This window comes from Oryzias latipes, chromosome 11 (genome assembly GCF_053564925.1).
Source record: "Oryzias latipes strain Hd-rR chromosome 11, Olatipes_Hd-rR_3.1".
Lineage (NCBI taxonomy): Eukaryota > Metazoa > Chordata > Actinopteri > Beloniformes > Adrianichthyidae > Oryzias > Oryzias latipes.
In genome coordinates, this window is record NC_136247.1 from 25,324,412 (window position 1) to 25,341,901 (window position 17,490).

Here is a 17,490-nt window from a genome sequence, read left to right on the forward strand (position 1 = left end):
GAGGTCAGAGGTCAGAGGAGAATGACCGGACTGGTTCAGCTGATAGAAAGGCAACAGGAACTCAAAGAACCACTGGTTACAACCGAGGTCTGCAGAAGAACATCTCTGAACGCACAACACGTCCAACCTGGAGGCAGATGGACTACGGCAGCAGAAGACCACACTGGGGGCCACTCCTGTAAGCTAAGAACAGGAAACTGAGGCTACAATTCCCACAGACTCACCAAAACTGGACCATAGAAGATGGAAAAACGTTGTCTGAGTCTCCATTCTGCTGCTACATTCAGATGGTCGGGTTGAATTTGGCATCGATAACATAAAAGCATGGATCTATCCTGCCTTGTATGAATGGTACAGGGTGGTGGAGGTGGTGGTGTCATGGTGTGGGGGATATTTTCTTAGCACACGTTGGCCCCCTTGGTACCAGTTGAGCATGGTTCCAACGCCACAGCCCACCTGAGTATTGTTGCTGACCATATCCATCCCTTTCTGACCACAGTGTACCATCTTCTGATAACTACTTCCAGCATGATAAGTCGCCATGTCATCAAGCTGGAATCATCTCAGACTGGTTTCTAGAACATGACGATGAGTTCATCGGACTCAAATGGCCTCCACAGTCACCAGATCTCAACCCAGTAGATCACCTTAGGGATGTGGTGGAACGGGAGATCGGCATCATGGATTTACAGCAGACAAATCTGCAGCAACTGTGTGATGCTGTCATGTCATTATGGACCAAACTCTCTGAGGAATGTTTACAGTATTGAATCGATGCCACCAAGAATTAAGGCAGTTCTGAAGGAAAGAGGGGGTCCAACCCGATACCAACAAGGTGTACCTGATAGAAAGGGCAGGTTTCATTGTAACCAAACAGAAATGTAAGGATAAAGGTTAAATGTTTGGTGTTTTTTCTTTCTTTCTTTGTTTTTTTTTTTGGGGAGGGAATTCTAAGAATAAAGTCAACATTTTAAACGTTAATATTTAAAATTTGGGAAATTCTGGGATGAAGTCTGAATCTAAATTTGGAATTTTTGTCATTGTTTTTTCAAAATAAAGATTAAAAAGGTTTAAAAAAATGAATTAGAAAGGCAAATTTGACCCTGTGGGTTCTTCAGGGTCTAATAAACAGGAAATTGACAGACATCCAGGTATTGCTAATTGATTTTCCCTCGTTATGATAAAATAACATCACAAAAGATCTTCCCGGATGTCACGCCATGTAAATGAGCGTTTTCTACAGGGTTTCTTCACGCCGCCATCACAATCCTGTCAATTATTCACCCAGATTCTCTCTTTTTGTGTGTCATCGTTGTTCACTTGCTGTCTGATGTGGTGGGGTGTGTTGGGGGGGGTTATTGCATGTTTTATTAACCCCGGCGAACATAAGCTGGGAGGCCCGGTGTACCAGGTCAGTGTTACAGTGTGTTCTCAGTTAAAGCAGGACGGATTACGGAGCGAGGTGGGGGGATGGGAGCGGCGTGACTCAGAGCCCTGCAGCGTCTGTTCAAAGCCTCGACCTCATTTATTGCTTTAAACCCCACTTCCTTCTTCCTTTTTTTCCTCTTTTTGGGGTTGTGTCCACTCGTTTTGCACGCCTCCTTCCTGTTTCCGCCTCCAACAGGTTCCACGCTGACCACGACGCCTGAGGCGGTGATGCCGGCCTGCTGTGAGGAGGGGAAGGCTATCCTTTGAGGGGGGGGGTTACCTCGTTCTGCAGAGCAGCACCTTTGAAAAACCAGAAAACAAAGACGTTCCCCGAGAAGGAGCTGCTTAAAGAGCTTGACCGGTCAGCTGACAGGCAGAAACGCCAGCGCGTGACCCCCAGGGGTCCGGGATCGGGGAGCATCACCTGATCCCAGCACCCCGGCGATCCCATGACGCTGTGGGCCCTGGAGGCCCCGCACTCCCAGGCTGACATCATCAGGGGGAGGAGGAGCAGGAGGAGAAGAGGAGGTTCGGCTACAGTTTGTCCTCCTGCAGCTCTGGTAGCAACAGAACTAAAAATACTTACCGTTTGTTATCCGCGCTCACACACACACAATCCTTTGACTTACACACATCCTGGACGTTAACCTTCATCCTGGTGATGATTGAATTTACCACGACTGAAGAAGGCGCACAGGAAAAGCAAATAATAATCGAGAGGAGAGAGCGGGACTCCAGAGGAGAGGGATAACACGCGTTTGTCCTCTTTTGCACGTCATAAAAATAACATGACCACCAAAAGGCTTTTTGGTCAAAGACTTTAAATATTTCAGAGGAGCTTAAATACACGGCTCGTTATCACACACGCACAGCCATGCTCAAACAAAACTCACTTCCATGTATTAAAAAAAGGCAAAAACATCAGTTGTGGATTTTTTTAAAAATGTAGTTTACAACTACTAATATCCATCGTGAGAAAATGCAGATTTTCATTTCCAAAAGGCCGATACAACTCTTTGGACGTCCCATAAAAGCCTCACTTGCACTTTTCCATGACATGTTCAGCCTCTTGAGGGTTTAATGAAGGAAGTACACATGCTGGTTCAGACACGTCAGCCAGATGTTGCTAAGCCAGGAGGAAGAAAACGGTCAAATCTCCGCTGTCCATTAGCGGGGATAGAGTGGAGAGGGTTGCAGACTCAAGTTTCCAAGGAGTCCAGATTGAGGAAAGCCTGACTCGGAGCATCTCTAAGCTGCTGAAAGAGGCCCAGCAGACACCCCCCTCAAGAAAGACACCTGTCCTTTTACCGTCCTGCACAGAAGAAAGTCCTCCAAAGGGTCATAGACTCGGACCAGAAAACCTTTGGCTGTCCTCTTCCCCCCTCTCTCTACTTGAACGACACAACTGCCACGGCTGCAAGAGGGGTCAACACGTCCGCAGGGACACATCACACCCAGGAAACCCTCTGCTTGCACCTTCATGACGGCGGGACAGAGTAATCACAACCCGAACAAGCAGGCTAGAAAACTGTTTCTATCCCAGCACCATCACCCCCCCCCCCCACACACACACACACACACACACAGGGCTGCTGAAGTGGAAGATGTGCAATGGTTGGACTAGCTGTGACTAGTGTGAGGGTAGTCTTATTGTGTTGTTTTACTTAAATTTAATTATAAAATTGTGTTGTGTTGCCTAATTTTCTGTAACACGACAGAAATGACACTTTCTGGAATTTTCCTTGTGCATGTAACATGTCATAATGACAATAAATTCTATTCTATCCTAAGCTATGCCATGACATGCTGTGCTATGTTATGTTATACTATTCTATTGTATTTGTTGTGTGGTGAAACCTTTTCCTGTCATTTTTTGCATGCTTTTGTGTTGAAGTTGGTTTTTGTGTTTTGTGTTGTTTCACCCCCATGAAGACTGAGTCCCAGATTGGACACCCAGGTGTGTCCAATCAGTAAGCTGATGGCCCCACCCATAAAGCTGCACTGGCAGCAGGAGAAAGGAGAGAGAGCAGCTGGTAGCTGTTGAAGGACACAGCACTGGAGCAAACTGTGTGGCTGGAGCTGCAGTCGGTGTAGGAGTCTTCTCCAGGACAGGAGTGCCACAGCGCGACATACACTCATAGGCAGGGTGAGGAGCCCTGCCGGTGTGTGAGTATCCTCTACCCTTCCAGTGGCACTCTCACCCTGCATATAGCCAGGCCTGTTTACCCCACACAGCTGAGATACTCGCAGGATCTATCTTCACTCTGCAGGTAGATGTTTGGAGGAACACCCCACCACGCCTGCGAGGGTGGACAAGGACAAGACTGTGGCTGACTGCAGGACCTGTCTCCCTGGTGCTTCATGGACTATTTCTTTTAACTATTTTAACAATGTTTTTATGAGGTCCCTCTTTAAAGTTTTTTACTGTTTTTACTACCTTTTTAAACATTTGGTCTTAGTTATTTAGGTTTTAACCGTTTGGGCTTTGTCGTGTTGTGGCTGCATGTTTTTATTGGATTAAATTATTGCAGTTTAAAAAACAATTGTTCCTTGGGTTTTCTGTGTGGCGCTCTTCCCCTGGTCCTGAATCTTTTGGGTGTAGCAATTTAACCGGACCCCCCTATTTGGCAAAGGCGGGGCCCGACATATTCCATTCTACTCTATTCAATTCTATTCTATCCTGTGCTATGCTAGTTTATTCTATTCTACTCCACTATATTCTGTTTCTATGCCATTGATGCTATTCTATTCAAGCTAAGACTGTAGTGTCATGGCTAAGATTAAGAAATCAATATGAGCTTCTTTAAGCTTTGCAAAAGTGATATTTTTGCTTTAATCCTGAGCCCCTCAAATGACCTGCTAGAGCAGTCAAGCTCATTTTCACTGAGGGCCACATCAGCATAGCGGCTGTCCTCAAAGGGCCAGATAGAACTTCAACATGTAACTAAATGTAATGAAAAATAAACATAACTAATCCTTAATGTTAAGTAACATTTATTTATTAAAACTTTTTAAAGTGACAATTACAGTTGTGTGAAAAATATGTTTGTTACTCTAACAAATCCTTTAAATTTGATTCTGTCAGGTTTGCTTATATGGACAGTGTGTAAGTTCTAATGTATGGTTGCTAGATCCAATTCCCCCTATATATGAATAAATGCATCAATTTTTAGAAATTAAAAACATTTATGCTCTCGTGGGCCACATAAAATGGTACGTGTGTCTGTGTGTGTGCGCTACAGTAATGAAACGTATTTTTGATCCTTTCACTCTCGTTTGCCGCTCTTCCAAAGTCACAAAATAGTCCAGCTCAGAGGTTTTTATTGTGGATAAAACTGCAGATGTGAAGGTTTTGTTTGGGCATGTTTTCATTTTTTCATGCAGACAACTGGCCAGAAGTTTGATCCCAAAAAAACAAATTCTGTTTGCAGTAAACAGAGTCTTTGTGCCGGGTTTCGGTGGTTTCGTTTGGGTTCTTAAGCTGTTTTTACTGTTTTTGTTGGTTCTGAGTGCAGGGATGCACAGTTTAGTTTAGCAGTCAGCTATTGTATTTTATAACTGATTCTACATTTTGTACAATTAGTGAAGCCGTTGAGACAACTGTGTTGTAATATTGGGCTATATAACTAAAACTGAATTGACACCAACCCTGGTCTCCTGCATACGGGGTCCTACAGCACCAGTTCCTGACACTTTAACTCTGTTTTGCATGTCTTCATAGACCGAACTCCAAAACTTTGATTTATGTGGAACATTTTCACCTGAAGCTGTAAAACTATTTATAGCCTCGGAATTTTTTGGAGTTTTGGGTAAACTTGCCGTAACTGGAAAGGATGGTGGGTCCCACCTCTGAACAGTAAACCAATCAGAAAAGAAAAGATCCTCAATGTGGGCGGAGCTTCACATTTTACTGTGTGAGATCGACAGGAAGGAATCATCGTGCGCACGCACCCATGCTTTGGGATTGTAAATAGTTTAGGGGAGAGTTTTTATTTTATTGTTTTATCTTGTTTTTTGGGGGGTTTATACATTTAAATGTTGCCTATACGCTTTTATCTTTGTTATAAAACATAAAAACGGTTTGATCTCAGTAAATGACAGAATATCCTTTTGTGATTTGAGTTTTTTGCACAGTTTCAGGTTTATTGTGGAGTTGTAGTGGATTCAAATGAAAGAATAAATAAATAAAAAGAAGCTGGGGTTGTACTAAAAACACAGAGAACCAGCAAAAATTACTTTTTTAAGGTTATTTATTGGAGCAAATTCTAGAATAGACATCACAAACTACAAACGGCAAAATAATGTATGTAATGGAGAAGAATGATAATATTTACAATCTTTGTTATTGAGCTGAAAGTCCACCCAGGGACTGAATAAAAAAAGAACCAAAAATGAACTTGGTGAGTCATTTTTCCTGCAGGAGCATCCGGATGAATCCCTGACCTCCTCCTGGCTTTTCTGATGTAACCAACGGGCCAGAACTCCACCAGCTCCCTGATCGATTGACTGATCGATTGCAGCTGTAATTTCTGACCTTGCGATCTGCCCATGATGACGAGGCGGCAGCAGCAGCAGCAGCAGAGGCGTCATGTCCAGACCTCCATGGAAAATGCTGTGGTGTCAGCTGACCTTTAGCGGGGCCTTCCAGCAGCTGCAGCCTGTGGCAGAGAGCTGCATGAGTAATGAGCGGTCTGAAGCGCTCCCTCGTGGGAGGCGATCAGACAGGATGCTCCCAGGGGGGCCTCTGGGAGGCAGGGGGACATGTGTGTTAATGTGTGCGTGCGGCCACAGCTGTCGCCGCCATTAAAGAACAATTCAGCTGTTTGATCTGCTTAGATTCAGAGGGGGACAAGGAGAAGGGGGGAGATGTCAAAGGTCATCGCATTCTTATCCCCTCGTTTCCGTTTTTATCAGTGAGAAGCGGCTGGTTTCTGTCTGCGGATGATGTTGCTTCTGAGTTTTTACTACAGGAGCAGATTTCCCTCGTCCAAGAAAAAAACAGAGAAACCACAAAAAAGTTATTTTAGAGAAGATTTTGAGGAATTATATCAATGAAACCAAAGCGGCTCTGCTTTAGGTGTGTGGAGGAAGTCAGAGAGGCCTCAGGATGAGGACAGTAGCGCCCCCTGGAGGGGTGGCTCAGAATCTAAATCAGTAACTCCTCTAGAATTTTGGAAAAAAGTCACAAAAACATTTTTTTTTTTACTGTAAAATTGGATTCTATTGATGGATGCACCTTCTAGTAGTTGTAAATTAATTGTTAGTTCTTGTTTTTAAGGACCACATGATGCACATTTTAATCCATCTTCTTAACCTGCTGAATTCCTTGCGGGGTCACAGGGTCACTGGAGCCCGTTGTGGCGACTGTTGGCCAAAGGCGGGGTTCACCCTGGACGGGTTGGCTGCAATCGTGAATGTTTGGTTGCAAATAAATGCTTTTCTTAAATGTTTTCTAAACTATTTAATAACTTTGAGGGGAAAATAGTGTTTTTGATCTTTTTCTTTTTTTTTTTAACATTATCCAGTTTAATTTATGCCTTGGAGGACATAAAATAAATTAAAAAAAGCTTAAATTTGCATTTCTGAGTATTTCTTTACTGAAATTGTTCATCCTTCAATATTGCTCATCATTTTTTTTGTGGCACGGCTAATGTTAGGTTGGAGGTGAGAGGGGCTGTAAGCTAGCAGTAGAGAGTGTAAACAGATGGGAGATGGGAAGAGGGGGTGGTGTCGCTCCGTGCTGACAGTCCCACCCACAGTTTAGAAGTGAATTTCTAATAAACTACTGACGCTCTCCAGACATATGTCCTAGAAAACATCACAGGCTGTTAAGATTTTGGCTGAAAATGACATAATTGTACTTTTAAAAAATGGGAACGCTTTGAAAATGGATCAAAAGAACTTTAAGTTTTCATGAGTTTGTTTTAGGAGCTGCAAGAACGTGTTGCCTTCAGGGAAACTCTGGTTTCTGCATCTTATTGCAGGAGCACACAAATGTATTTTTATTTATTTTTTGTTCCATCCATCTTCTTCCAGTTATCCGGGACCGGGTCACGGGGGGCAGCAGTCTAAGCAGAGATGTCCAGACTTCCCTCACCCCGGCCACTTCCTCCAGCTCCTCTGGGGGGACCCCGAGGCGTTCCCAGGCCAGCTAAGAGACAGTCTCTCCAGCGTGTCCTGGGTCTTTGTATAAAAATTTAAACAAAAAAATTTCAATTTGAATTTGTTTTTCTCTTTATAGATTTAATCGACTTCAGGGTGAAGGGTTGCTGATTCAAGTCCCGGTCGGACAATAGAATTAAACGTGCCGAGCAGGTTAAGCAATGTTCAGCGGGAAAAAAGGTTGAACGGCATCTTTCATTCGTGGCCACTGAAAATAAAAATGGACTCTCAACAACCCCACCATTGAAAAGGAATGTAAAAGGCTTTGATGTTGGTTTTCTAGTGCCCTTAATTCATCCTTCATTAAAAAAAACTCAGTACACAGAGAGATCTTCTTTCTCTTTCGGCTTTTCCCATCAGGGGTCGCCACAGCGAATCATCCTTTTCCACCTCACTCTCTCTCAGTATACAGAGAGAACAAAAACTTATTATGTTTAGGATTTTTTCATAATTAACTTCTAACAAACCTGCTGTCACACCACCAAACTACTGGAATTATGGAAAGGTTGTGTTCAGTTTATTTTGGTTTGATCAAATGTATATTTGGATAAAATGGGATGTTTGCAGGTTTTATTCCACTTGTGGTATTTTTTTTATGCCACACATTCAAGGACAAACTTTTAAATATGTTTTTATTAAAAACCTCTTAAACATGTTTTAGTTACACCACAAAAAGTCAAACACATCTTTTGGGGGGAGTTGGGAACAATGAGGGGAGCACGGATCTGGCGTTGGAGGCCGTGTCGACTTTCACCTCGCTTGTCTGAAGGAAAACTTAAATTAAAAACCACCTGAAGCTCAGCTGGGAGTCTATTTACAATATTGCCTTGATAATGAAGCGACCCCTGACCTCGGCTGACCTGGAACTTTTTGAAAACGGCGCCTGTATTTATAACAGTCCTGTGCTGGAATTGGGGTTTATTTCCAGATGTTTTCTTTAAAGAAATCAGGAAAACCTGAAGGCGGTTTTTAAAGAAATGTTTCAGGAATCCAGGATCAGCCGAGTTTACACTGGAAATCCTGATTTGACGCGTTTTACCGCCGCAGACCTGAACTGTTTAGGCTGGAAGCGCCGCTGCAGATGTGAAAGTCCAGTGGCTTTTAAAACCTAGCTATAAAAAAAACATTTTCTAAATTTTGTAAGGGTGCAGAAAATTACAGCAGTTAAATAAAAGCGCTCGCAAGAGAGAGATCTGCAGAGCTTTGACTCTGGAGTCAACACCTGTACTAAACGGGTGTGCTGCGTTTAAAGGTAGGAGGAAAAAACAGGATAAACGTGTTTCCTCCCTCTACTTATGTGGATAAGGGGGGTAAGAAGCACAGAAATGAAGGAGAATTGTGCTGAACACAAATAACGTTCATCTATTTGATCTTTATGGACAGCTGAGTGTAAAATATTACTGACACACAGGAGCTCAGGCGAGTAAAATAATCCAAAATGTTTTTTTCTGATCTGCAAAATCCTGGAATATTTTGATAGTAAAACAGGTTTGAAACTTTTTTTATTTACCGAATTTCGAAAATTTTTAGTAAAAAATGACTTTGTTCAAAGCCAAGAAACAAAAAGAAAAGCCTGATTATTGCAAAAGTTAATTAGCTTTACATTGGACTGAACAGCGGGACGGCAAAAGAAGCAAAAGGTTTTGGCCGGGATGACGGTGAAAACAGGGAGACACTCATCAACTTTACTACAAAACAAAAAGATAATCAAATTCAACGGCTGCTAATCGGTAAACAAATTAATTAAAAATAAACAAAAAGAAGAAACTCCACAAAAAACAAAGAAGAAAGAGGACCTGTTCCCAAAAAAACCACAAATAAAAGCCCTACGCTACGTCACACACACACACACACGCTGGAACAACGTCACCATGAGGATTTCCTTGGTGGACCTGAGATGCTTACGGTCCGCGTGTTTTGAGCGGGAAACGGGTGCAGCCCAAGTCCAAACAATCTTCCACTGAAAATCATGATTTCCCTGACTTGTGATGTCATGATGCTGGGGGGAGGGAGGGGGATACGGTTGCCATGGTTTCTCTGGTCGCGTTTCGTCCTGTTCGGAGGTCAACGTTGCAAAGGAAGGAGCGGTGACCCTGAAGCTCCTGCTGCTTCTTCCTGCTCTAACGTGCAACAGACTTTCAAAATAAAACAAGAGGAAGTTGCAGACTTGGATGTTTCTTTTTGAGGCTTTTACTCTGATTTCTGTCTGCTGATCTGGAACCTGCGGTTTGTATCGGGGGAGTCAACTGCAACAGACCAGTTTAACGTTTCCCTTCACTTCTGAGGATAAGTTTTTTTTTTTCCCATCCTCAGTAGAATATTTGCAGTTGCTTTAAACAGTTAAATGCAGCCTTCTTTTATCTTGAAGTCTTTTCTGTGTGAAGAAACTTTCCAAATTTTTTTTTTTTTTTTTGTGTGCGTTAACTTGGGGGCTTCAACTATAAGAATGTAGCAGATTTTCGACACGAGCAACATCATATAACAGGAATCCAGTAGTTTTTCAAAATAAAACTTCCTTCAGAATCAGATTAGAAATTAAGCGACCCGGTACCGACTGTCCCACAGGCCGGTTCCGGTCCGCAGCACAGAGGATGGAAACCACTGGTCTACAGCAGAGGAGGTTCCTGCAGACGTGACGTTCAAACCGGATCTGACCGACGATTCCGACAGGCTCTGCAGAGCTGCGACCCCTTTCTGGGCCAGCGACATTTGGAGGGAACCCCTTCAGGAAGGTGAGGAGAAGAGTCGTGGAGGGAACTCACTCTTTGGTGGAAGGTTTTCTGCGCTTGGAGGTCTGCGGCAGCCGGAGGACGACGCAAACTTCTGCCGTCCAGCGACAGGCGTGAAGGAGCGGCGGAGGAGGTCGGAGGGCGGAGACTCACTGGACGGACAGAAAACGGGATCCTGCATCGAGCTTAAAGGGAAAAAGAGCGTGGATTCTTCGGCTGGATCCAACAGGTTTCAAGTTCAGATAAAATCTTTTCTCTGTAAATCTTATATATTATCTAAAAATAAACGAGTGATTCTATTTCAAACAGAAGACCGACTACAGCGGGACGCAGCGCCGCGGTGGCGGCTGTCGGGTGGAGGTTTGGGGTCCGAAGGGGGACTGAGACGGACAAAGACGGCACAGGACAACACACGGATGGCAGAGACCGGGGGGGGGACTAGTCTTCTTCGTCGTCGTCCTCCTCGCCTTCGTCCTCCACCTCCCTCTTCCTCTTCTGTCCCGGAGCGCCAGCCTGATCGTCTGCAGAGGAGATCCGACCAATCACAGCCTGAACCACATTTAAGCGGCGGGACACAGACACGGAGCCTAACCTTCTTCCTCGGCATCGTCATCCTCCTCGTTGTACTCCTCCTGGGGGGAAGCAGACACGAGACAACGATCAGTTTCCCTCTGGCTGAGGCAGACTCCTCGAAGAACGTGCAGATGTTTGGGGTCCAAACAGGAATGAAGCTCTACAGCTTTTCATGGCTACGTCACGGTGACAGGCCGGCGCCCATCAGGCCGACTCTGACGGCCCGTTAGCCGTCTGCGCTCACGACGGAGGACGATCTGACGCACACACGACTTTTTGGACATTTTGTTTTGGAACTTGCCTGCCGCTCTTTGACATATTTCCTGTCTTTTATTACCCAGAAACCCTTGCATCCCTTTTCTAGCCTTCACAATTTTGACAGATTGAGAAATTAGAATCAATTCATTGGATTTTTACATAAGAAATATTTCAGATAAGAGGAGATTTGGTTGGGATGAACAAATTTCAGATTTGAGAGTCGAAAGCGCAGCAGAGGGGAACCTTTTCAGCGTCTTCTTCATCCCTAGTTCTCAAATTTAGCTGCTTTTAGCGTTTCTCTGAGCTGCACTTTTGTTTTCAATCTGACAAATTAGCTGTCCTGCAGAATCAATTATCCAGTTTGGTAATCTGATCTGATCGAAGCCCTAAAAATCAGAAAACAAGTTTTTTTTCCAACAGAATTTTAGAGTTAAATCATTACAGATAACAAGATCTACAAAATATTCCAAACACAAAGTTTAAAACGATTAGTTAAGAATTTAAACATTTTACAGATGTTTTACAGGAAGTTGTGGTTTTGTACACAAAGCGTTTCCTGTTGGACATTTGTGCGTCAGAGACGGCCGTGACGGCGCCAAACCTTTTTCAAAAACACACCTGAGACTCCATCAGACCAGCCAGAGAACTGAACGCAGTGAGAAACGGAGACTAGAACTGCTTCCAGTCTTTGACGGCAGAACCTGATCCAGATCTACCGATGCTGCACTTTATGGGGTTGCAATGGATAACAGATCTGTATTTCAAATTAAAAGCCCCTTTTTTTGTCTCAATCCACTGCAGGATTATTCTAGCTGCTTGATCAGAGACAGATTGAAGGAAATCTGCCAGATTGCAGCTCTGGACTCTGTTCTCTGCCTGGCTGAGCACCAGTGCACTATGGGATGGCGGTCTGCTGCAGATCTACCTGCCAGCTAGAGCCTGAGTTGCCCACCTGATTGCCCTGGTTCACCTGAAAGCTCAACCCCACCTCTCCTCCCTCTGATCCATCCTCATCGTCCTCTTCATCCTCCTCGTCGTCGTACTCGCCAGTCGGCCCCGCCCCCTCCTCGCCTTCATCGTCTGTAAATGACGGTGGGACAGTTCAGGAAGACGGACGCATAGGGACGCGGCTCCAACGCCCGTTGGGGCCTCACCCTCATCGTCGGCCTCAGAGTCCGGGGCCTCGTTGTCCTCCTGGTCGAAGCCGTCCAGGTAGGTGACCTGAGGCAGCAGCTCGAACACGCTCTCCCTGTAGTCCTCCAGGGACGTGATCTCGCAGTTGAACAGGTCCAGACTCTGCAGACTCTTCAGGTTTTGCTGCAGCGTGAACCGACATGTTAGCACCCACATACGGCCACGATTTCAATCGAAGGGGAGGGGGGGAAATGCGAGGGGAGTCACCAGCGCCTCCAGGGTACTCAGCTCCTTGATCTTGTTCCCGCTCAGGTTGAGGTAAGTCAGGTTGGGGCACTTCTCTGCTAGAGTCTCCAGAGAGCCCGATAGGTTGTTGTCGCTCAGCTCCAACTGACGGAAAAAGAAAAAAAAAAGCTGCAGAAATCTGAGTTTCCACAAACTCATCAGATGAAAATTGTGTTTTTAAACACAATCTTGTGTTTTTAGATGATGGAGGACACATATAAATACAATTCAGCACAAAATTGCATTTCTGAGTATTTCCTTGTTGAAATTGTTGTGAATGAGGACCAGACGATAAAAATGCAGCGCGACAAAGTTTGTTGCAGTGACGTAGAGGCTACAATCAGCGACAACAAGCTCCCTGATCCGCTCCATTCCCATGCATCCACCTGCAGATAAATCCATGAACGTCTTACTTTTCCTTGACTGAGCTGGAATCTGGATCCAAACTGTCCGGCTGGATAGTCCAGATATTCACCATTTTTATTTCACCTTTAATGTTAGGTTGGGGGTGTGAGGGACTGTTAGCTAGCGGGAAAGAGTGTTAAAAAAAGGGGCGGAATGATGGGAAGTGGGAGCAGGGTTTATTCCACACCAGTGATGCTGGCCCATAACTCAGAGGCAAATTTCAAATGGACTCCTGCCGCTCTGCAGAAACTATTCATTCCTTCATCTTCGGAACCCGTTTATTCCCTTTCGGGGTCACGGGGCTGCCGGAGCCAATCCCGGCCACTCGTGGGCAAATGCAGGGGACGTCCTGGACAGGTCGCCAGTCTGTCCCAGGGCCAGCAGAAACTATGTCCCAGAAGAAAACAAAAAAATGATGAAAAAAGTGTTGTTTTCTAAGACCTAGTTTCTGCAGAGCGGCTGGATTTTATTAGAAATTCATCTCTAAGTTGTGGGCAGGACCGTAGGCGTGGAGCAACTCCGCCCCTCTTCCCTTGCCAGTTGAGATCTTGGAGCAGCTTGTGGTTGCTTTTATGTAACAAATACCCTTTTTCCTAAACAACGTTTTTTCGTCTGCTACTGATTCACAATAATTGGAATATAGAAATGATCAGTAGTGCATTTTTGAACTTAATTTTCCTCTTATACGTCTTCCATCATAAGAAAGAATGTCACAATTACACGTTTAGAAAAACCAAAAACACAATTTTCATCGGAGTGGGTATTTAAACCTTAATCCAGTTTCATTAGAAGCACAACAGCGACACCCACTGGACCAACAGGGGTCCTACAGCTGCAGATAAATGAAAAGATCAAAGCATCCCAATGATAAACTGCTGTTGAATTCTTTCCCCAACAGACAGCAAATCTTTGGATCATGTTATCATAAACCTGCACATTATCCATCCATGCATCAACATAACAGGTAACATCATCCAACTAAACTTTAAATGCAGCAAACTGCAGATGAAGGACAAACAGCAGCACAGTGGCGTACGTAGCAAACCCAGGCGTGATGTCAGCCTCCCGCTGAGCACGCAGCTCCAGGCAGGCGAGGGCGACTGACCTTACGCAGTTTGGGCAGGGGGGGCAGCTTGGTCAGTGAGCTCAGACCCACATTGACCATACTGAGAAACTCCAGCTCTGTGAACTCATCCGTCAGTCCCTCCACCTCCCCGTCAGCCGAGCGACTGTTGTCCAACACCAGCTCCACGATCTGACAGAGCGAGAATGACTCCATTAGTCTGCGGTAAGAATCCTAATGCTTTAAACAACAGTAACACCCGAGTAATTAACTAGATTCTACCTAGATTTATTTTTCTAACTAGATTTACCCAAAACTAGATATTTTCCAGTCGAGTCATGATTCACAAGTTTGAGTTATCCATTTAAAGATGTATATTTTTTATGCCTCAATTACTTCAAATAAATTAATTCCAATATCAAAACAAACATTGGATTTAAATGTGTAAAAATTGCATTTAGTGTAATAATTTATTAAGTGTTAAAATATATATAGATTTTTTTATTCTATGCTTTTAGTTATTTATAATACTTTTTAAAAACATTTGTACTTCATACATGTACCCTAAAAGCTACAGACGGTCAGGCAAAGCCACCAGGGAGTTGTAGTTCGTTTATTTATTTAAACTACGGAGTAAAAAATATGAAAAACTGTCTAACTTAATTGTGGGTCACTGGTGTGAGAAGCTCCTGGTTCAAATCCCAGCTCTAGGTTCTCCAAATGAGGAGTTTGTATGTTCTGCCTATTTTTGTGACCTCCTCTCAGAACTATTATGGCAGGAAACTACCGTATGTTAAGAAAATATTATTGTAAACTCTGTTAAAGTGTGCAAATAAACCACTCAGGGAAGTAACGTTTAAATTAAATAACATAAATATTTCAGTCTTAAGACAAAAAATAATAATTATAATAGACACTAAAAAAAGTAATCAATTTTAAGACACCTTCAAAACAATAGTAAATAATATTACTATTACTATAGCAATAACTTGCTCTGGATGTAGAAATGTTCTGGTATGTTTATTTTAACAACAAAGCCGTTAGAACATAAAAATAACTATATCTGTAGAAAAAAATAAAAAGTGGGAGGAAATAGCAGAAATCCTGTTTGTTTTTTGTTCAACCTTTATTTAAACACTTATCATTTACATTCAAGGGCCTTGTATTCAAATAATGGACAATTCCACCTAAAACCATCAAAATTGAGAATACAACGGAACTAAACGAAAATGCAAACAAAAAAAGTAAACGCTAGGGTAGGAGATAATAAGGAAAGCTGATGATTTGTTGCCATGGTATCCAGGGGGGGGCAGCTTTCATTTCCCGGCGTCCCTTCGCTGTCCCCGCTTATGTAAGCGCGAGAGCTTCAGTGGAGAATCAGATCAGCCTGCAGCTCCACCATCTCCACTGCGCGCGCTCAAGCCTTACCCCCACTCCCTCCCCCTCCCTCCTGTAATCTGCACGCAGCCAGGAGCCGCTGCCCGCTGCGGGAGGAGGTGGAGGCTCCTCCACGTCCACCATCTGCCGGCTTCCCCCAATTCATAAAACATGACGGCGGCGACGTCCTCATTCGCCCGAAGTGAATTGAGTTTGGTGGGGGGGAATCATTTAACCGAGCCAGTGGGTTATATAACACGCGCGCGCTCGGCGCTGTATAAAAATGAACAAGCCAAGCTTGACACACGAATTTACAGAGCTTTCTTACGGCACCTTGAAGCGCTCACATGGCAGTGTGTGGCTGGGATAAGAAAAAGGGGAGGGGAGAGGGGCTAGGTAATGAAATAAGTTGTAAAAATCGATTCTGTCCACACCGAAAAATGACGACAATTTATGTGTCACTTTAAAGCTCGTTGGTAACGCCATGTTGTTGCGCTACGACTCTCAACATCGAAAACAGAGTGAGCACGCGACCGCTAAGCTCCCCCCGCGCGCAGCAGAGTGTCTTTGGCTCCGCTGTGGCGGTCACGAAGTGCAGATTTTCGCCCTCGTCGGCCAACAACTCGGTCGATGCCGCAGCTAATCCTCTTTTTCACGACGGTAAATCGGTAACACGTTACAGCCACGGCGCGCGCGTGTGTGTGTGACCGACCTCGGTGCGCCATTGAGCCGCTTCGCACACAAAAGCGCCCCCTCTAAAAACAAAAAAAAAAAAAACGTCAATTTGGGGTCGACATGAGCCCCCAGCGTGACGGAGGACCGCGAAAAGGGCGCGCTTTCACACTTTAATCGTCGTTAGTTTGAGCCGCCAGAGACCTAAAACGTCCGCTCGCGAAGGACGACAAGTCAACGACCGACAGCCGAGCCGTTGGTGGTGACGCGCTCCGGTTTCAAGGAACGGCTAAGTCCAAACGGCCCGGGGTTCACCCCCGAAGCGGGTTCGTAACGCCCGTCGACATGTTCACTGACTTTTTTCTAACATTTATATTTTTAAAATTTATTTCGAAAGTTAAACTTCGCCTCGTTGCACCGCGACAATGTTTCCGTTATGGACCACAACAGTGGCCGAAAACTCGAGAAGCGGAGCGCTGCATTTTACTGGGAGGGGGTGTATGACTCGCGGAGGGAGACGGGGATTTCACCGGAGAGCGGGAGGGGGACGGGCGGACGCGCCAAGCCGCCAGAAGCTCCACACATCCCGCCGCTGCGAGTCAGGACAGCCAGCACGGCGATATTTGTCGTTTAAATGCGCGAATAAAGGAGTTTTATTTTACGGTAAGGGTCGTCCGTGTCCTTTAAATGGGGGCAGCTGCCGGTCGGGACTCCAGAATCACATCCCCTCACGGACTATTTCAGGCAATAATTAACATGTTATTAAAGTGCAAGTTGCTCACCTCCGCTGGGCTTCGGTTCCGCAGCTCTAGTGTGATCCTCTTTTTCATGTCCATGTTGAAATATACGGTGTGAAACCAAAGATTCAAAGGATGACCAGTTGCAAAAACTCCCGGAGTTGGGGCTATGGTTACCCTCCACTGATGGCCACAGTTTGCCTACTGATCCTCCATGATATCTCACGCCCTGCCCTCTCCACTACAGCCCCGCCCCCAGCCGCACGGGGTTGGCAGTGTTCGTCGAAGCCGACGCTGATTGGACGAAGGGCCTGTCAGTCATGACTAATCCGGTATTAATCCAGTAAATAGACTGCTATATCCCAAAAGCCACAGACGGCCGCGTAGCCACCTGGGAGTTGTAGTACGATTGTCGATTTTGCGAAATTAAAGGAGAAAAACGGGGAATAAACCCGTCTAATTTTGATTAATTCAAAAGTATTAAATTGTGGGATACTGATGGGGTAACGCTAATAATAAATAATATTTTTAAACTATGAAACAGTTTGGAAACTTACCACCTAGGAGATTATCACTAATTAAAGATACAAGTATTTAAGCCTTAAGGAGCAAATATAACAACTAAAATGTTTGTCTAAGTAATGCATGAATAAAACAATTTCAAAAT

The 17,490-nt window shown here is 44.6% G+C and overlaps 1 protein-coding gene across 3 annotated transcripts; it reads right to left on the minus strand.

Moving 5' to 3' along the window:
* Window positions 1–8,205: 8,205 nt before the first annotated feature.
* On the minus strand, window positions 8,206–17,112 carry anp32e (acidic (leucine-rich) nuclear phosphoprotein 32 family, member E). Of its 3 annotated transcripts, none has more exons than XM_020706971.3 (7): window positions 16,869–17,112; window positions 14,080–14,229; window positions 12,552–12,674; window positions 12,305–12,467; window positions 12,139–12,230; window positions 10,912–10,951; window positions 8,206–10,840 (listed from the first exon to the last, which is right to left on the minus strand). In XM_020706971.3, exons 1-7 carry the CDS (start codon window positions 16,920–16,922, stop codon window positions 10,758–10,760), a joined length of 705 nt encoding a protein of 234 aa, XP_020562630.1. In that variant the 5' UTR covers window positions 16,923–17,112; the 3' UTR covers window positions 8,206–10,757. The 3 variants fall into 3 exon arrangements, with proteins under 3 accessions (XP_020562630.1, XP_078811573.1, XP_011479002.1); XM_078955447.1 differs by having other exon boundaries at window positions 12,121–12,230; XM_011480700.4 differs by having other exon boundaries at window positions 12,103–12,230.
* Window positions 17,113–17,490: the final 378 nt, after the last annotated feature.